Here is a 21,688-nt window from a genome sequence, read left to right as displayed (position 1 = left end):
ATTTTCAACATATTTAAACTTTTACTCTTCTGCTCATTTTCCTGCCTAAAGTTTTGTTTCTAGTTAGGAAAGCAACTACTTCTTCGACTTAATTTATTAGCTTCATGCCCTGTATCTTATTCACATTTCTTTCTTTTTGTTGCTTCTCAAAAGACCATTTGAGATTTGTTAGTTAATAAAAAGGTGGCTCAATGTAGCCTTGACTGGGAATGGACTTTGTATATCCAACAGTCTTTGAACGCAGCAATAATTCTGCCCACTTGTTGCACAAGCGGGGAACGCCTCCTCTTCCTCCTCATCTTTGTGTGTATTTCAGCTGCAGCCCTGCAGCCCTCTCACACACTGCTGACAACTGAATACAGCATTAACATGGCCACTAACCGGGTGATAGTGTATGGCGGAAGAGGCGCTCTGGGATCCAAGTGTATCCAGTACTTCAAATCCAAAGGATGGGTGAGTGATGGCGGCTAATGCTAGCAACATGCTAACTTGGCTAAATGTTACCATAATCGTGTGTGTTTTCCGTGTTTATGTAACAGTGGGTCGCTTGTATCGACATGGTTGCTAATGAGGAGGCGAATGAAAACGTGATTGTGAAGTTGACTGAATCCTTCACCGAGCAGGCGGGACAGGTGAGCGGCACATGTCAGACAGCAACGTTAGTCCCAAATTATGTCAACGAGCCAACAAGTAGGTTACAGAAATTAATATTTTCCACACAGAAGTCCCAAAATGATTACTTCAATTTTAAAACATGAAATATGTTAAATATATTAAATATATAGTTTACTTGCTAGTATGAGGGCTAATGCTGCGTTCAAGTCACCCTGGAAAGGAAGGGATTATTTGTGTCCGAGATCTATTATATGCTAAATTGTGACATTACCTGGTTAATATGGTATTTTTCTTAGATATATAGACTTAATTATCGTTTACAGCTCCAGTTTAATCATTCTGAAGCTGTTGTATAATTTATTCATATGTAATAAATATGTTTATACATATGTTGATAGATAGATAGATAGATAGATAGATAGATAGATAGATAGATAGATAGATAGATAGATAGATGTGTGTGTGCGCGTGTCCGTGTGGGCATGTTTTTTCTTTTTATTGTTATCCTATACTAACAATTCCCAGCTGGTGTGTGAGCTGAAACATGGTTGACATTTAAATACCATTAAGGCGGTCTATCAGCCGAGAGGCTTCATGAAAGGCTCCAGCACTATTCTATCTTTTTGTGCAGGTGACAACAGATGTGGCCCAGTTGCTGGGGGAGCAGAAAGTGGACGCCATCTTATGTGTAGCAGGTGGATGGGCGGGAGGAAACTGCAATTCCAAAGGTCAGAGGTCAAACTTTTATTTGCTCCAACATTAATCATCAGCCAACTTTTCTGTAGCTTGTTGTGATTGAAAATAGGGATGTTAAATGATTCCTAATGTGATTATGTTCCATGAATTGTGTTATTTGATTTGAAAAAAATGTGAATAAATTGAAACAAGGTTTTATTCTGCCAGTGACTTTATTGTCTTTCACAGTATTAAAAAAGCAATACAAATGCATCAGTGATGTGAATAATGGTTGTTTGTATTAATTTCAACTGTCAGGTAAATAAGAATCCTCTAAGATCAATTTCTGTTAAAATGAAATGGCTTTGGGGGCGAATATAGGTTAGCTTTCTGGTAAAGAGCTAAATAAGATTAAATGACGCTGCTCCAGAGCTTTGATTACAGCAACTAAGTTACCCAGAACATCTGGTTATCATAGAAATAAATACAGGAAATAGAGGGGAAGTGCTTGCCTAGCTCACATTGACTTATTATAGTAACTATGATTAAAAAAAGCGATAAACAATTCCCCGTGTTCCTGCCACATTTATATGCCCCATTCTCACCTGCAGAACATTCATGACACAGAAAATTAGAAAGGAGAATCAGTGGTGAGTAACGATTGTGTAGGTGCTGTTAAAGGTCAGCCTGCACCAATTACTAACTCTCAGCCCCTCAGGATGTTACAGTTGTGGTCGGTTTTAACTCTGAACCTGAGGGACAAACTCGTCGTTAACAGTGCTGTGAAGTAAACAACAAACAGTCTTTTAGTTGCACTCCTGACCTAATGCACCCTCCAGTACCATTTGTCACTTTGTAGTTGTTCGTCCAACTCTCCTTGTGTGATAATTCTCATACAAAGTTTGATGTTTGGGTTTGGTAGAAGTTGCCTAATAAACAAATACACACCAGTCAAAACTGGAATCCCAGTTCTGAGCGTAGCGAACACTTGAAGCAGCGTATTTATACAGAAGCTGACGAATCAAACTGTATAGAAAATGAATGAATGTGAAGAATCAAATCTTGTTTTCAGCTTGTCCAATAATCTGGAGATTAAAAAACAATTTACCATTCTTTGACATTTAACAGCTGTCAGGTTATTATGTTTCTGTTTTATTTCTACCAGAAAGAAATTTGAAAAGATTTCCTGTAACAATGAAAGGTCATCATTGCTGCATCTGTTAAAGGGGAGGAAAAAACTGAAAATAAAAGAGAATATGGTTCTTTATATTCTCTTTTAGACTTGTACAAAAACACAGATTTGATGTGGAAGCAAAGCGTATGGACCTCCACCATCTCCAGCCACATCGCTGCCCGCCACCTGAAATCTGGGGGGCTGTTGACTTTGGCTGGAGCTAAAGCAGCCCAGTCAGGAACAGGAGGTGAGAGATAATTTTATTGTGTTTGGTGTCATCATTGTGATCTATTGACCAGGTTTGCTTGGGAGGGGGTATTTACCAGGCTCCAAAGACAAAATGTGTTTGGGGGGGAAAAATGGATGTAAGATGGAAGAAAATCAGAAGGCTGAGATGCTCAGTGTTTTAGTTTCTTTTGCAAAGGAAATTACTTTGCACCATTTCCAGCCTATAAATAACTTATTTTTAGTGGTTAGTTTAATTGTCTGATTTTTAAGCTGCAGCTATATTATCATGTGACATCCAGTCCAGCCCGTCGGCCTCTGTGGCCTCTTTGATGGGGAGGTCATGTGGTTTTCTAACCAGCCACGTGATGGGCTTAGCTCCAATACCAGCCCCACAGACCTCTGGCTCAGCAGTCTGCACAGAGCCGGGAAACTCATTGGTTGCTGGCTTAAGAAGAGAAGGACTCAGCATTTGTGTTACTGCATTGAAACAGATTGAAGCATCTTATTGCTTCTCTTTTGTCCGAGCCTGTTCACAAGTTTTTATTATAATGTCAAATTTTGGGTTGTAATTTATTGCAGATTGTTAACAGGAGACAGATGTAAAGAAATTATAAGTGTTTAAGTACATGCTTCCTTTGGGTGCTTTGATCAAACACACCAAGTGGAAAGTCTATGAGCATCAGCCAAATCCGGATCATCTATGCAAAGAAAAGCAGATTAGGGTGACTTGTTTTATTAACTTTGTCTTTTGATGTGGTTAATTAAAGTTTTATGAATGGATAGGCTGTTAGATGAGGGATACTGCCGGCAGGTGTGCAAGATAACAGCAAAGTGCGTCACACCTGGCAGCTAAGTACTACAAGGGCTGGCTCCGCACCAGTTGTGTAGTGTCTGTGAAATGTTGTGATTTCATTTGATTCCCTTTTGAATAGAGTAGAGTGGCACGTGTTCCAGCTGTGGTTCACACCATGCTGCAATCATGTGCCATTTTTTTTTTTTTTTTTTTGGTCATCCATGAGATAAGCATGAATGAAGAAGTTCTCAGCAAAAGAAAAAAAAAAAAAAACTATTTTATTCATTGTATGATCTTTTTTTTCCTTTTAATTTCAGTATGTGGGCAGGCCATTGCGGGCCATAACCAAATTTAATCTCGGGAGTAAAAAAGACTTAAATTATGAACACTAACACAATAGTTGTGTAGCTGGCAAGACGCTGGTGCAACCTTTGGCTGTTTACTAAAACTCATAACCTTTTCTTATTTAACAAGTTCTGTGCATTTGTTGTGAAGCACACGATTTGTAGCCCAACTGACTTCCCACTGCACTTGTTTAGCTGCAACTCAGCAACGTATATGCTTTCATATGCGGCTGTTTTTTTTGTTTTGTTAATAGAGTCCCCATGAAAATGAATGAGAGTATTGAATTGAATAACACTTACGATTCAACAGAATTAGAGCCCAAAAGTTAAAATTTGGGAATGTTATTTAAGCTAAAGCTTTAAATATGTATAAACCATCACTTTTCTTGTTGGCTTCAGATTTCATGTGCTGATCGGAGCTCCTAAATGTCTCTTATCTGGTTCTGAAACTCGTCTGTCTGAACTTCTTAAGCTTTGCTTTAACATTTTGGACTAAAGCTGTTGCTCTCCATCAGGTTTACAGTGAGAGCAACTTTTAAAGTCTTAACAGGACAACTACATTTAACCATTGATGGACAGAAGAGGTCAGACACAGGTCACATGTCTAAACCTGTAGAGTAACCTGGTGGTTGTAAAGCAGATCAGTGTGTGAACACAGTTCTTATTTCTCTTTGAAGTGGTCTTGAATTTGCTCTTTTAGAAGTAAACAGCTTTGAAGAAAACACATGTTGCCACCCCTTGTTCCCATTGGTCAGTGCTTTGTAAGCCTGTCATAAGATACTTGAGTGAGTAGATGCTTGGCATTCCTGTTTCGATGTTGGGAAGAGAGATGCTTACCACTTCCAGATGCTGAGGATTCAAAACATTCCTCCAATTTAACCCAACCTGGGCTCATTTACAGGTTGTGTCACAACAGACTTAAAAAAACAGAAAAAAATAATTATTTTTGTGTTTAATGTGATTTTAAATAAATGGGAGCTTTAGGCTGCCTGTTTAAAAGAAACACAAGCACTTGAGAACATTATGCAAGCCAGTTGTGACAACTTGGGAGCAAATGTGTTACATCTGGTCTGTTCTTCCTCCATATACCAACTTTTCCCCAAGACACTGAATTAATATTCCATTTGTAACCTGCAGGCATGATAGGCTACGGCATGGCCAAAGCTGCCGTCCACCAGCTGTGTCAGAGCCTTGCAGCAAAAAACAGCGGGATGCCGCCAGGAGCTGCAGCTGTTGCAATTCTACCGTAAGTACTGAAAGGAGATATTCTAAACACACTTCAAAATCTGCAAAGTACACAAGCAGCTCGTTTAGTCCAGAAATCTTAGAAATATGGTGCTTTTGTGGCACGCTTCAAACTTTATTCCTTTTTTTCACTTGTGAATTATATGCAGATCACAGATGGTGGCAATAATCAAATGTAAGCTGATGTCGATGAGGAAAATAAAGTTAAACTGATGAGGGTTACGTTGTTGATTTACAGAAGCCATATCTGAACAGGTTCACCTTTTACCATCAGTCTATGTCCTCCAAACTCTTTTCTCTTTAAATTCTGGGTTTGACTGAACATGAGGCCCCTTCAAAGTCCTGTTCAACAGAGAGGTGTTATGTGTAGGAATCTGAGAGAAGAGGTAGTTTCTTAGCAACCTGGTTTGTAACTTTGGTGCAGAAGCCAATCAAACCAGATCCAGAGAAGTTTAATTAACTTTTTTTTTTTTTTTCAAGAGGATTGAATCTCTCTCCTCTGTTAAGCTACTCTACCATGTAACTTTATCTCTTCGTCACTTTCCCACAATCCAGTGCTCTCAGTGCTTTTAGTGCTCTTTCTGTTCAAATCTCCACCTTAAAAAAAAAAAAAAAATCTTAAAAAATGAGTCCCTCCTCAGCTTACTTGTCACCATGTTAGCAGTAAACAACTTTTTCCAAAAAATGATTCATACAAACCAGCTGAGGTCATAAGACACTTTATTTTTTTCTTCTTCTTTACTCCTGGTGTTTTATAGGGTAGGAGAAAGTCATCCATTTTTTTCCTTGCGGCTTTTGTTTTCCTCCAGACTGTCAATCAAAGTCTTTGATGTGTCACGCTTTAAAAATTCCCACCATCCAGCAGATTAATCAAATAACTTAAGTTCCATGTGAGTGATTTCAATATACAGGGTGAAATATGTCATCTTGGAAAATAATTGTTCGTAAAATATTTTGATTTTAGATAAAAAAATGTGTTTTCTTAAATAGTTTTTTAGCTGTAAATACAATAATAAAGTTATCACAAAATCCTACAGCACATGTGATTGATCTAAATAATTACCTGAAAGTTCCTGAGAGCTAAATTCCAGTGATGTGAATGATCTTACAGAGTTTTCGAGGAGTGCTCACATTGTTCTTGGTGAGTTTTAGTAGTTCCCCAAAAGTTTAGGACAGTCTCTAGCTCAACTGGTTGAGCAGCCGCCCTACACCCTAAAGCTACAACTCCTCGGTGCAGCTGATCCAGGTTTGAGTCCTGGCCCCAGCACCTTCTCCAACCCAACTTTCCTACTATTAAAGTAAAGGCTACTAAAGCCCAAAAATCTTTAAAACAAGAAATACCCTGAAGTTTTTAAATGGCCTCAAAACTGTTACATCCTGCATCCTTTATATATTTAATCAGAATTACACTAGGAGATACGAGTAACAGCTCACTGCACAACAATTATAGTGTTTTTCTTCCCATTTCCATTTTCCTGGAATCCCATATTACATCCTAGAATCTGCAGAATGTATGAATGGTTCAGCTTGAAAATGCTGCATGTATTTACTTGAATGTCAACCTCTTCTCTCACTGGATCTTTAAAGACAATAATTGTGCTTACAGCAGGACTGAAGATCAGTGCTGGAAAATTAGTTATGCCACTTAGTCTTTCTCATGTTTGGTGTAGAGGTGCGTGGTGCAGGAATAAAAATGATTAATCCTGCTATTTTCTGGTTGTGAATGATCTGCTTTAGATGAATAACACACAGCTGCTTTTGCATCACTGCCTCCGTCATTTGCTTATTGAATATAAAACCAGATTTTGCACAGTCATCGTGACGAATGAGGACGTGTTTTTAGGGGAGTATCTTGCTCCCACTTTCTCTTTGGTTGTATTTTCCCCCAACATGAGGTTGTGCTGAAGCTGCCTCCCCAGCATGCTGTCACATCTGTTTGGCATTAGCCATGACTTGCATTTCTTCCACAGCCCCCTTCAGCTCCCCTTAATGCTGCTACACATAGCTGGAGTTCACTATATAGTGTTTTCATGCAAAAGCCAGATAAAGGTTGAAGAAAGGTTTTTGACACTATGGGAGACCCCTCAGACATCACAACATGAGTTTACACACTTACACTCTGAAGGTTTTGTGATGGCTTAACCATTCAGTAGAGATGTATCTCACCCTATGCTGCAACTTCAGTACCCTGTGGTGTGGATAAGTGGACCAAATGTGGAGCCCAACCTACAGTAAACAACTCCTGGTTGTTTCTAAGAACACAGCCCACTGAATTTTAATCCTATTGTGCATGTGGTGGCTTCAAAACCCTTCAAGAAAGGTTTTAAAAAATGGAAATTAAAATGTTCAAATACATTTACCACATCTACCTCCATTCTTAGTTTTCTATACATATTGTACTTGAAAGGAATCATGGAGCACACACATGATGAATTGCAGGGGACAGTTTATTGTACATGCATTGTGCATGGAGATGCTGCCGTCTGCCAGCTCTGTTTCTGCTGCTCAGCAGCAGCTGCTCAGCCTGATTGTCATCTGGCTTCATTTGGCAGCGTTACCCTGGATACGCCGATGAACAGGAAGTTCATGCCTGACGCAGACTTCAGCTCCTGGACGCCGCTGGAGTATGTTGCAGAGTGAGTATTGAAATAGGTAGCAGTTGTGTGTTTTTGTTCTTGTAATCACCCTTTTAGTTTTTGGCTCATGTTGACACAAACCTCTGGTAATCTCTTTTTTTCTGGAAATCATTAAATTGCATTTAGAAAAAAAAAAATCGATATGAACTTAAAGCAGCTTTTTAAGAAATTGATTAGCTTTTTTAAAAAAGATTTAAATAAAAAAAAAACTTTGGAGAATTTGACATCAGAATTGTATATTATCCAGTCTTCTATATGCTTCAGTAGGTTTAATAATAAAAAAAAAAAAAAAAGAAAAAAAAGCTGAAGACTTTCTCATGTATAATTGGTTCATTTTAGGGATCTTAAATAATAATAGCATGCATTTTTTTATTCTCTAAAATTGAGTTGCTGTGGCTCCTTCACGTTTTTGATCATAACTGGGCCCCTTGCTGATGCTCAAGCAAGTCCTCATGTCTAACTCACTTTCTGTCTCATCAGGGCAGCTCTGGGCAGAGAAATTCAATTTCGCACAGATCGTTCAGTCGTAGTCCGAGAAACTCTTTGATTTTTAGGGGACTGACACCATCATCATCACATTCAACTTTGATGCTTTAGATCACAGAAATCTTTTCAGCTATCAGTGGACATTAATGTTCCCATGAAAACCAGTTGTGCAGAAAAGAGAAGTGTAGCTATTTTTCTCTTCCCAGGCATTATGATCAGTCATATTATGCACAAAGGGAAAAGTAAACATTGTTAAAAATATATCTACTTTCTGCAGTACATCCTGTTTTAACTGTATGATGGTGCATTTCAATGATAAATCTGATTCCTTCCAATTCACCTACAAGAAATGACAAAAGATGGATTATCGGTTTTGTCGTCATCCATTTTTAATTGTTTCTAAAACTTTAAAAACATTGGTAGGGGAAACTAATTTAATAGAAATCTTCTAATTTTTTTGCGGCAATGGAGAAAAACTAGTAAACCATTTCTCCAGCGGACAGTTTTAAATAAATGGCATGTATGTTTACAGAGTTCTGTGGTGGTTGTATCTGTGTACGCCTGCACAGGATTAGATGGGATTTGATCCAGTCTGATAATCTCTGAAGAAACAGATGATAGTCTGAAGATTAAAATAGAAACAATCTGGATGACCAGAAATGAAGGAAGAACTTCTGTTCTCTTTTTACCTCTCTGGACTCTTGTGCTTATTATGGAGCTTTTTTCTAACACAAGTTATTTTAGCTTTATGAAAACAGTGTTGTAGTCAAGAATTTTAATGTTCTTTATGTATCAGGTCAATTCGAGAAGTCATATGTTTTGCTTTTATTGCTAGTTTGTTACTGTGTGGACTAAATGTGTATTAGTATTGCTGTTCTGACTTCAGATCAATGCACAGTAATTACATGTAAATGCACAAACCCCTTCATGGAAGCGGTGTGTGGGCCATGGTACAAATAAATACTGTACACATCAATCATGTTCCAGACATTATCGACCAAACCAGTACTAGTAAACACAGAGCTGTGCATGTACATTTAAGATAACAATTGACAAGACATCTGATTTTATCGTATCATTGTTTATCATTGTGAATGTTGATGATTCTAACTCTTCTGAACAGCACCAGAGTGTGTGGGCAGGTGTGTGGATCCAATAAAATGTATTACAAGTTTTAATAAATATGCTCTTATTACTGTGTTTTCCTGCAGAACGTTCTTTCAGTGGACCACGGGGGAAAACCGTCCAGCTTCAGGAAGCCTGATGCAGCTCTTGACCTCCGGAGGGGAAACCCAGGCTGTGGCTGCTCAGTAGAGGACAGAGCAGAGCTGTGGAGGCACTGGTGGGGGTTGGTACGGCAGGGGGGAGAGATAAAGATGGATGGGAGCAGAGAGAGGGCGAGATGAGGAGATGGAGAGGTACAGAGATAGTATAAAAAGAGGAGGGGGAGGAAGAGAGCCAGAAGGCGTGATGAGGAGGGTTGGAGGGTGTGGAGGTGAAGAGGAGAGAGAGCGACAGAATGGGGAAGGTGGAGAAGAGATGGCCAGATGGGTTTGTTGTGGAGGAAAAGGGGGGGGCAAGGGGGCTTTCTTTCAAATACAGCCTCACAGCGCCATCTAGCTGTAGATCACCACAACTGTCCTGCTGTAACGGGCAATCTGACTGTGTTAAATCTCCACAAAAGGATGGACCATCAAAACTTAATCAGAGTATCCAATTTCCTCTCAGAAATCAGTGGTGTGACATTGTGCCAAGTGAGAAACGTGTTAATGTGTGTTGAAGGCTCATTCAAGGAGTATGCTGTGAAAACAAGCGCTAACAAAGATGCATATTTGTGGAGCTTTAAAACTTAGTCATGTTGTAACATTGTGATTCAATGATGGTGATCATTACAACAGTTATGTGTTAAACTGCAGGAAGTTTATGAGCTGACACCATGTTAACGCTTTCATGTCCACATTACTTGTGTCCATCCAGTGTTGCTATTGAGATCTGTTGTTTAGACCTTTTGTTTCCAGCTGTTGATGTTGTGTGAAGGTCCTCTGCTAGTGTGGAAACTTTAAGAAAGCCGCTGTCTTCTCTCAAACGGACAATATACGTGAAATTGGAGTGGCCTTATATTTAGTTTGTAGAAACCAAGTCCAAGTGTCCTTTGTGTGTCTGGTATGAAAAAGCTGCTCTGGTCCTGTGGTCAGTGTTTTACCATCTACCTGTAACTGTCAAAATTTACAATAAACTGGGTCAAAATGAACGTTTATGATTTGATATTAATTTTTTTTTAGTTTCAGTTATAAAATCTGTCTTTAATGACTGTTGGCTCTGCTGTATAACAATCCTAAATGCATCTTTCAAAATAAAAAAATGTGAATAATTATATTTTTTTTATTGTCAACTAATAGAAAAAGAACAAAACTAAAATATATAGAACTATTATTCAGTTTTCTACAATTGGTACTGGTAAAGTACTTTTTTTGCAATAGTAAAGGGAACTTGTGAGATTTATTAACGTGTAAATATCAGTGTATCTGTTACTAGTGAAAAATATATGAAAATGCTTAACAGGACAAACAAAAAGTGTTTCAGGCTTGCCTACCCTCTCAGGATGAATCTGAATATCTCTTTGGAATTATGCAGTTGTAGCTATAAACCTCTGTCAAATCATAGTACAATGTGAACATTATCTCTGGTAAGGCCAACTCTGAGGAAGTGAAGCAGTAAAAAATTGGGCTGACAGTTTAGATGAGGGCTCCAAAATGGCCTTTTTTTGGCAGTTTGCCACCATCTGTTCTCAAAGTCCACCAATTGGTGGACCTCCAGTTTTAAAAGATTAAGTTTTCTGAGTGACTCAGGCCTTTGTGTTCAGAATGAAGAAGGATTAATTATCAACAGGAAAATGTCTCCATAAATGTCCACATGATGGTGCTATTTAACAATGCTCTGCCTCGCTGACAGTCTGTTTTTCAGTGGACGTCATATTAGTCAAATGGAATATGCACGGCTGTGCATAAGCTGTATAAAAATAACTTACCGAAGGGCCCTTTAGCATTCACTCTCCTGATTGCTGAGCATCCAGGCCTTTCACCTTGGCAAATGCAAATCTCTACAGAGGCAACATCTGGGAAGACATCAATTTAAAAACTTGGATTATGATGAGCAGATTATTCTACAGCCCCATTCCTCTTGGTACAAAATATTGTTGTTGTTTAACCAACCCATATATTCCCTCTCAGCTTGGACCGGTAGGCAGATAAATAGAGTGCTGGGCAGCTGCTGGGCCTTAGTCTTAAACTCCAGTATTTCTCCCGGCTGGCCACAGTTCCCAGGGACTATATGGCTGTTGACAAGCACACAGCTATAAATCACCATGCTGAGGATTAATAGGAAAGAGCAAAGCGCCCCAGCTCACTGTAGCTGATATGTATTTATTCTAGGTGGCGTAGCAATTCATCTCACTGTGTGAGAATGCTGAATGCTGTGTGTGTGTGTGTTTGCTTGTTTGTGTGAGGGCCCGAGGCAAATTGAACACGTCTGTGCATACATTACCTCCCATGATGCCAGCACTATAGAGTGATTGCCCATGGGGATCTAGTCAATGTTTATCACAGAAAGCGTTTCAGCTGATCAAAGATTACCACTGACACAAAGCATGTTGTTTCTGTTTCAGCTGGGGCAGATAAGTTGTCACCGAGCACCACAGATGCTATTATTCTGTGCAGTGTAAACCTATGAGAAGCAAATTATTTGTGTGTCATGGGTGCAGTGGTGTGCTAAAGAGAGCTCATCTGGGGTACTTGTGTTTTAAGCTGCAGCAGTATGCTTTTTTTTTCTTTCGTTTTTCTAGTTCAAGCCTGTAGAGTCCAATGCTGAGAATGTAAGTAAAGTATGAAAGTCTAACGCCTTGATCACACACACAGTAAACACAGTTAGGTAACATCAACCAGACTACTTGGTGTAATGGGACAAGACAGACTGCAAACAACTAAGAGTGGTTTTCTCATCAAGTTCACCCCAATGCTCAGACAAACTGCAGCACATCCACGAGTTAGATATCACTATTCAGGCTTCAGGTATACTATTAAATGTTAAGCCCCATTGTGAAAGCACAGTTAGAAATGGACTGAACAAGTAAGGTTTGTTTGGAAACTAAACAAACTGGAATAATGAATGAGACCAAAGTGGAGATCATTGGAGGAATCCAAACTCAGCATATCAACAGAAACATCTCATACCAACTGTCAAGCACGGTGATGGAGGGGGATGATTTGGGCTTGTTATAGCTATAGGCTTCAGGCACCTTGCAGAATTTAAGTCAACCAAGAGCTCACCTGTATGCCACAGTGTTTTGGTGTCAAAAGTAAAGAGCTGTGACCAGAGTGTACTTAACATTTCACTCCAAGCTTCTGTGTTTTGGCTTGATTTTAAATGAATGATGACATGCTGTTGTGTGTCATGTGTTCATGAGAGGTAAAACTATTTACCTGATTTCAACACCTGCTAAGAATCAGCTACTTCCACATCTTCACATTTGGAGTCATATCAAACATGGATGACATCAAAGTCTATGTACTTATGGCCACAATTAATAGTATTACTCTATTAAAAATTAATTCTGCAGGCTAATGCTGCACAGCAGCATTGCTGCAAGTTGTTGGTGTGAATATAAACATGAACATGTAACAGAGCAGTTCAGTAAATCCGGCATCATGCACTACCTCCATTTTCATTTGACTGTAGGGGATAAAAATGCACGTCTTCATACACAATATATCATTATACAGTAACTATCCTGATAACTCAAGTATCATGTTTTGATGGAGTCTAGCAAAATCTCCAAGTTTGGTACATTACTTTCTTGTCATGGTGTATTACGAAGAAACAAAATCTGTACATTGAATTGCTAGACTATAGTGCAGTGAATTTTCAAAACAGTAAATAAGCTGCCATGTTAATACAGTAACCCAGAGGGGACAAAAAACATAAGCACAGACTGGCTTTGGAGCAGACCTTTTAAATTTATTGCTGCCACCATAAATTGAAGGAAGTGAATGATGTTAACTTAGTTGCAATTTACAGTTTGTGTTACTAGGTGTCACTACATCCTACATTAGACCTTTAACATGTTTATGATTTAGATTCATCCATATAAAGATGTAGTTTTATTATTTTCTGTCAGGTCCCATTCTACATTGACATACCAGATAAATGAGGGACTTGCCTCTTATGGATCCTTTACCCTTTTAGTTAAAGATGTCTACTGACTACTCAATACCTGCAGTGTTTGAAGTCAAAACCAGGGTATGTTGAAACAAAGAAAACTGGTGGAGTTTTATAACTTTACTTTCAGACTGGGTGATAGGTTTAGCTATTTAGATAAGCATTGTAAAGGTTTAAACTCATAATAAATTGCACTAGAGATCTGGAAAATCTTGTTTAAATACATAAAAAGAACATCCTTTTCAAAAGGTTATAAGCTAAAATTACAAAAGAAATAATAAAAATAATAATAATAATAATAAACTTAAGCAGGTGTTTTAAGTGTAGCTCATAAACACTGGTGCTTCCACAGTCTTAACAAATGATCATTGCTGTGCATGAAGGCACCATGCGAAGCAGTTAGGCTTTGTGTAAATTCAATATGACATGAGGGTAAAATGAAAGTAGTTTGAGTTCAAATCAGCTTACAATGTCTCACATATTGCCAAAAACGTCTTTGTCAATGTCAAAATAATTCTTAAACTTAAAACTAATGGAGTTCACACTTTGCATATGAAACCATGTGAAAGATTCCCTTGCACAGAGAAAACCTGTGGTGGCATTAGCCTTACTGGCTGTGGATCGAGGCTTTCAAGCAGTCTGTCTCAGTGATTCAAGTCATTGTGTGAAGCAGGGAGAAGAGCAGCGTCCAGTTGTGCTCAGATGGAACCCCTCGAGGTGAATTTCCTGATTAAAATCCCTCCCCATCCCCCTTTCCTCAAAATCCTGCAGTTGTGTGAGAGTATCTGTGCATACGCTCACACAACTGCAAGTTACATGTGGGTGCTGTTCTTTTATGTGCAGTACATGAGGATTAACGTACAGTTTTATGTTATAAGCAGTTATAGAAAGTGCACATAATTCTACACTGTGTGCGTCTATCATAGCTGTAGACATGCTTGTGTGCCATTTGTATGCATGTATTTATTAAGATAAAGTAACCTGTATCTTACTGAAGCTTACCCGTTCTTCATTTTGTTTTTTTGCTTCCAAATTATTTGTTTATATTTATACAATTTTCTTGTGTCATCTTGTTTTATTTGTTTTACTGTAAAACCCTTTTATGCTACAATGCTGTGTGACTGAAGACTGAAACCTATTTTTTATTTGCTCATATGTACAGAAATACACACACATTTGTGTGTTGTATCTGCATGTGTTTGTGAAAGTGTATTTCAATATGTTTGCGTGTTGTAGGGGTTATGACTGAGATGGCGGGGTGCCATGTGGAAGCCATTGAGACCCAGAGCTGCATTGAACATGGAAGGTGAGACCAGATGGTAGTGGTTAGCCCTTGGCTGCTCTAGGTAACCTGACCTGCAGGGGAGGACCCCTTTGCCTCCCGAGGACCAGCCGCCACATGTGTTGCGTGAGAGTAAGTCAACCAAAACCCAGGAACAGCCTCCCAGCTTCCTGAATACCTCTTCTCATAGCTTGCTCTTTGTTTTTTTAACTGAAGATCTAAAACAACAAACTAGAAACAGGATCAGACAGCAACAGCTCAGAGACAGGATCATCCAGAGGTCTGATGTAGATGCTATTAAGATTGTTTTTATCCCTCATATAATACATCTAAAGTAACACTAAGTACTGTCATCAGCGTGAATATAACAAGAGCATTATTACAGAACACACATGTATCTAAGTGTATTTAAGTAGCTTACTGCACTATAAAGTGTTATGTCCAAGATTTGTTTTATTCTGGAAATAGTCAAGAATCCAAGCATTAACCAAATATATAAACAGCAGCTGTATGTTTTATTACAGAAGTAAATACTGAAATCAATAAGGTGACTAGCTACTGTGAAACTGAACCCTTTTGTAAAATCATGTTAAACCTCAAGATGAGATAAAGTGTAGTAATCTAGACTTTCCCCAGTCCAATGTAAAATGGAAGCGTACGGCCCATCTTTCAAAGAGTTCTTGAGTTTGGAAAGGAAACACATGCGACCATCAGACAGCAGGATTACAGGAGAGCGACTGGTTTAGGTATATTCACACCGGGATAGTCCGCTAGACTCGATCTGATTGGGGACTCGGCTCAGTTTGGGGGGTGCAATATTTTTCCAGGCCGAGAATGCGTTCACGCTGCACTACTCAAACGAATCGAGCCTTACAAATAACGTATTCCACTCACTGCCAGCGGTGGCGCTGCACCCAAAATTTCTGAAGGAGAAGACGAGATACACAATGAAGAAGAAAATTTGTTCATGCAGTTAAAGCAGAACAGCTTTGGTTTCTACAGTAGTACATAACGGCTAAATCAGGAGCTGCATCAGAACCTAACGGTCTTGGGTTAAGAATATTTCTATCAGAACTTTTCCCGAATTCTTTGGGACTGACTGTGAGCTATTTTTTCTCTCCAGAGCCATCCATCATCCCACGTACACATATGTTTTGGTTGTGTTTACCCACGATGCTGTGTACCCAGACCTGCATTTGTAGGCAGACAGAGTCCGATTCTTTGATTCGAATCAGAATTTGTTTGCGCATTGAAGTGAACTTTCCGAGCAAACAGGCTCTGATTCGAATCAAAGAGGCTGGTGAGAATGGGCCCTTAGGTTAGCACTTCTAGTCAAGAGACTGTATGAAGTAGGCTGGCACGACCACATTGATGTCATTTAGATTCAATGATTTATTTGGAATTATGATCAAACAGTAAATCCACATCACACACTCCAGTTGGTACCCTGCTTTATGTACAGTGCTTTATTTAAAATGGCATCAAAATCCAGAAATTCAACATCATGCTTTATTAAAGAAGGTCATATACCAAATGAGAAAGCTTTCTGTAAAATTTGATTTCTTTTTGCAACCATGAATCGGCCTCTACTGCTAGTTTTCTTTTTTAAAAGAATTTTTAAAACACTTGCTTGTCACTGCCTTGACTTCATTCTTGAGACAGGAGGCTGCATCCATTTCCACACATCTTTTTCCTTACACACAGTATATAAATTTCCCTCCTGGTGGGTTTGAAGTCTGGTCCACAAAGCAAACAGTATTGTGTAGCTCATGCAGCAGTTCACCATGAAGGTTGGCTGGTGCAAGACGTTTATGCTCCAGCACCATTTCGCTGCTCAGATGTCTGTTTGCTTCTAAGAAGTTAAAGAAAAATGAAAGTATGTGTTTCAGGACGTTGTTGGCTTTATCCAAACAATAATGAGTCTTTTTATTGAAATATGTTTTACATACTGCACCTTTATTATTTGAAACAAATTAAGCTCATTGCCTCCACTTAATTTTACCCTAGTCTTTTATCCACAGCTTTTCTGAGCAGTTTGGATAATAATAATAATAATAATAATAATAATAATAATAATAATAATAATAATAATAATAATAATACAATTATTATTACAATTTAAAAATACTGTGCCGCTATGATTAAAACTCCTATATTGTAACAGACTAACTCATCTGCAGCATTAGCTCAACCAAAACCAATTATCTAGTTTCACATAAGGCATCATTAACATAAATCCAATGGGATAGAAAAAAAAACACCTTAGCTGTTTGCCAGCTTGTGCAATAAAACTCTTAATTTTCTCATTTGTTATTTTTATTAGACCACCACTACATTCACCTACACAGTCTTTTTAGAGAATGACTCACAATTATATGTGCAATACATGAATATAGATCAAAGAAAATAAAGCTCAGTATGGTTACTTAAGCATAAATAGCAGCACCAACGTTTTATTTTTTATTATAAATGTTGTAATGCCATAACATATTCCTATAGTGAACAGTACACAGGGCAGTAATAAAAGCAGGTAAACATCCATTAACAAAAAATACTGTAGATTTTACAGCTATAAATCTCTTTCTGTTTAAGCATAAAGGAATTCATGATCATACAGTTTATTCAAAGTCATAATAAGCTGTGTTGCAAATAATGAAGACAAATGCTGCTTTCTCTTGTAAAATCATTTTCACTCAACTTGGCCTCTAGATGGCACTAAGTCATAGGTGAACATTCTGTACATGGCAGCATAATTAAAACGTGAGTGATAAGTTTTTGGTTTAATTAAATGCCCCTCGAGTAGGTAACTCACAGTGTAGGGTCGACGTGGATGGAGAATTCATTTTTTTCAGGTCCAGTGTGTCTTAAGATCAAGGCAGCTTGAGATGCTCCTCAGCATCTGCTCAGTGAGAGGTGAGCTGCGCTGCTTGAAAAATCCATGCCAATGAATAAATGATGGTCGGATGAAGGCCTGCTCCAGATATTTTTTTAATTCACACAATAATAAAAATCTTTGAAATGATTCAACATAAAAGAGGAGCTGCAACAGAAATGCACAAAGTGAGAAATCCTGTTGCTGGAAAGAACAAACTTAGTAACACGTACACAGCAGCAACGAAGGTGATTGTTTCTCGTTAACACAGAATTTTTCTGAGAACATGTTTGGTTTTTCAGACTTTGCTTTGACTGAAATGACAGGCTGACAGCAAAGGTTTGCTTTGCACATACTTTCTGTCAAACTTCTACCAAACAAAATTTTCTCTTGCAGATTTTGAGATAATTTTCTATTCTACTGATTTTTACCACTGTGGAAAAGTTGGACTGGTCTTTGAACATCTTACATATTAAACCTGTGCATGCCCTACAGTCTAATACAGGTCCTTGTTCTCTCCTTGTGTTTAAAGGTACACCACTCTGCTGCTTTTCTTTTGTGTTTCAGTGCTACATTATGTCTCAGAGCCTTCCTAACTAATTAGGTTTCTCTTGATCTGGTTTAACACTGTGTGTCTTTTTTTGAAAAGTGCAATAAATACATGTTTTGTTATTCTGAATGGCTTGGACAAAAACTCTAGGACTACCATTAAAATATACTGTATGATTAATAAAATACAGAGGGGAATTTATTTACATTTTAAAAGCCCAAAATCATAACTTCCCTTAAATGTATTAAAACTATGTATTGAAATATTCTGTCCTTAGGTTGTTTGTCAGCCAAGAAAACAAAAGAGTTAAAAGTTAGCAATTAATTTCATCTCACCCAACAACACCAAACATATATTCTGATTTTAGTTTATTATCATGACAGGGTTTTTTTTCAGTTTTTTGTCTGTATGTTAATTTTAAAGTATTTTTCCCCTTTCTAAGCACATATCTCTGACATAGAGTTATGGTGCTTGTTGATCTCTCCTCTTTGCCCACAGCCGGTCAATAAAGATAGTCACCATTGCCAAGTCTGGTTATGCTAGAGATTTTTCTTTCTGTTTTCCACTCCACTGTTTCTTGCTGCCCCTCATGCATGCTCAGGATGGGGTTTTCATTCAAAGAGAAGATTTGATGCAATCCATGATGACAGGTTTTTTTTTGTGAAATGGCTTTACATTAATAATTATAAATTAGACTAATGTGGATTATATGATTTGATTGAACTGGATCACAGTTAGGTTAAAGTGAATTGGATTATAATTGGATTGGACTGTATCTTTAAAGGTATGATTTTAACAACAAAAAACAAAACAAAAAAGAAGAACTGAACTGAGTTAAGTAACTGGAGGCTTACATCAACCAAGCCTAGAACTTCTCAGCTCAGCTTCCCTCAGCCCAGTTACCTTTAGGAAAACAACAAGACCAAAAATATCAAAGAGATGAAAGAGGGAGAAAAGATGTGGAAAGTGAAGGCAATATTGGTTCCACTTCTTCTTGTAGAGCTCAGGGCCATGAACCCAAACTAGGATGGTAGTTGCAGCAGATTACAACACCATCAAAGATCTACGTCCAGCACTATCCTATAAACAACTAAGATTTAGGGAAGAGCCATTAGGCACTCAGGCTTTTGGTAGAGGACCCAGGCTGTGAAGGTTAACTTCCCACATAGGAGACGAGTTTGGGAAGCAGCCCTGAAACAAGACTTTCGTCCAGGAGACTGAAGCTTGTGTTGTGTCCACTATTATGTTGTTTGCATTCTCTTTAGTCTTGGTTTTGTTTCTGTGACTGTCTTTTATTTTCAGTCACTGTTTACTTTTATTTGTGGCTCAGTGTGAGCAGCAAAACATCTGTGTTAGATCTATATTGTTTTTGGTTTGAATTAAATTAACATGTTTTCCAGAGTTTTCAAGTTTGTTAAAGCAATGCAATTTGTGCTGTTTGTGCTGTTGCTAATAATTGCTTTGATGTGAGACTATTCTGACTGTTCTGCACATTTTCAGACACCATCAATTCTAGCATGAGGTGTTGAACTTTAAACCTAATCGTCTTTGGTATTTTTGTAGTACATTATAACAGATTTTTAATTTTATTTTACTGCAAATCAAATCATGAAAGCAGCTTGAAGAAAGCCTATTTGGCAGTGCCATTGACTAAACAGCTGATCAGCACTCAAAACTGACATATAATTGATTTCAGTATAAGCTGAATTAATAAATGAGTAATTCTAACACACACACAGACACATACTCAACATCCCCTCCTTTCCTCTCCCCCCTGAATCCACATGTCATCGATGGAGGTAGTGACAAAGGAGGAGCAGCCCCAGAATCTGGGGCCCAGGACCTCAGGGTATTTGAGCCAACACTGACCCTTGTCACCATGTTTTCCTCTTCAGCTCTTGTTGCTAAACAACATGCATTTCTATGTCATACATTCAAGCAACACATTTAAGATACTGACACTGTGACCTGCTGCACTCTCAGTTGTCAGTTGCTTGTAACATTGATGATCCATTAATGGGAGTTTCTTGTAGTATTCCTCTTACTTTGAGTGCATTTGGATAAATGCCCAAAATGTAAATACAATGTAAATGCCTCTGGCCAAACTGAAGTACAGTGATGACAACCAGGTACTTCAGAGGGGATGGAGGTAGGCTTCCATTAAAGGTAATAGCCGTGTTATTAGGGCTGCAGGTAGGGCAATTGAGGCTGAGAGGATGGGCGTCACATATGACTCACCTAATCTGTCACTTCTGGGACCAGACATTTCTGACAGAGCATTGTTGTTTGGTTGTTTTTTTACTCAAAGAACTTTATACAATAATTAGGTATTTAATGAGATATAATATGTTTTGCTGTGTGGAGGCAAAAGCTGTTTGATATCTGCATCTCTGTGGAGATGCTGTTTTGAGTGCGCAACCCCCTACACACCATGAGATGCAAACATGAGTTTGAAGGGTTGTTTATGCAAATGGTTTGTTTTTAGACTTTTGGCCTCTTAGAAAGTATTGTAATCGGATAATGCATATATAACATGTAAAATGGATAGATTCTGCTCTGAAACCAGTGCATATATTATCTGCAGCATTATTTATACATTCAACATGCAGATTTGGAGATATAATCTGCAGTGATTACATAGATAGACAGGCTGTTGTTGCAGGTGTGTAAGTTTATAACACATCTGCACTGTACAAAACATTTTTATCACTTCTTGGTATAATTTTGGGATTCACTTGGTTTGGGTTAGAAAACAAGAGCTCATGATTAGGTCTAAAGCAGAATCTTTTTGCAAAGAGACTGCCAACCTTATAGACATCATTTTGCTGGTTACCTTGGTTACATGTAACAACACTTCATGAAAAACCTGGTAATTTCCTCGTTGGGTTTTGTGAATAACTTCATCAAGAAAGGACTTGTGTGTGAGAGTCAGATATGATCATGTTTAGGATTAGAATATGTACATTTTACAATGCAATCTTTATGTTAATGGATCTGTTTTTTACAGTTCTACAGGGGACTACACAGAGCCCCTCACAGATGACTGATCTTCTCACCCATTTCTGAGGGAGAACCCAGACAAGCAGGTCTTAGGGGAGGGACCAGACAAAGAACAGTTCAGCAGACCTCCAATGATAAAGAAGAACCATGGACTTTGTTTTCCCTCGCCTGGACACAGGTCACCAGGGACCCCCTCTGGAACTATGGAAGTATCTTTAAACATCTTGAGATCAAGAAATATAATAGAAATGATTTGGAAGTCTTTGTAACTGACCATATCAGTTGTAGAGTCAGGAGTACAACATGTACTACAGCTAATACAGCCGCTATTACAGATATTATTCTACAGTTAGTATGCTACAGTGCTAGCATGTCACGATTGCCTCCCCTACAGTTTATTTCTGATTTATACTTCCACTGGTGTTTCTGGTCATGCAGATTATTGTAACTGTAGTTTATGATCGGGCACAACAATATTACTAATGCATACTGCATGTGTGCTCGTTATTTCTCTAGCAAGAACATTCAACTGCAAGTAGGCCCGTCAAAGTCGGTGTGGGCGGATACCACAGGC

General features: G+C 38.4%; 1 protein-coding gene across 1 annotated transcript; it reads left to right on the top strand.

The window, feature by feature from the left end:
• Positions 1-276: 276 nt before the first annotated feature.
• qdpra (quinoid dihydropteridine reductase a) lies at positions 277-10,447 on the top strand. Its single transcript, XM_041990371.1, has 7 exons — positions 277-453; positions 540-632; positions 1,247-1,343; positions 2,571-2,711; positions 4,967-5,075; positions 7,627-7,710; positions 9,408-10,447. Exons 1-7 carry the CDS (start codon positions 370-372, stop codon positions 9,508-9,510), a joined length of 711 nt encoding a protein of 236 aa, XP_041846305.1. The 5' UTR covers positions 277-369; the 3' UTR covers positions 9,511-10,447.
• Positions 10,448-21,688: the final 11,241 nt, after the last annotated feature.

Source organism: Melanotaenia boesemani, chromosome 7 (assembly GCF_017639745.1).
Source record: "Melanotaenia boesemani isolate fMelBoe1 chromosome 7, fMelBoe1.pri, whole genome shotgun sequence".
Lineage (NCBI taxonomy): Eukaryota > Metazoa > Chordata > Actinopteri > Atheriniformes > Melanotaeniidae > Melanotaenia > Melanotaenia boesemani.
Note: the sequence above shows the minus strand (reverse complement) of the source record. Positions and strands in the feature narration are given on the sequence as shown.

Bases quoted from the DNA above. Each gene is read 5' to 3' on its own strand.
- qdpra (XM_041990371.1), top strand. From the start codon at position 370: ATGGCCACTAACCGGGTGATAGTGTATGGCGGAAGAGGCGCTCTGGGA. The intron at 633-1,246 runs GTGAGCGGCACA...CTTTTTGTGCAG, and splicing joins TCACCGAGCAGGCGGGACAG to GTGACAACAGATGTGGCCCA. The intron at 5,076-7,626 runs GTAAGTACTGAA...TTCATTTGGCAG, and splicing joins GCAGCTGTTGCAATTCTACC to CGTTACCCTGGATACGCCGA.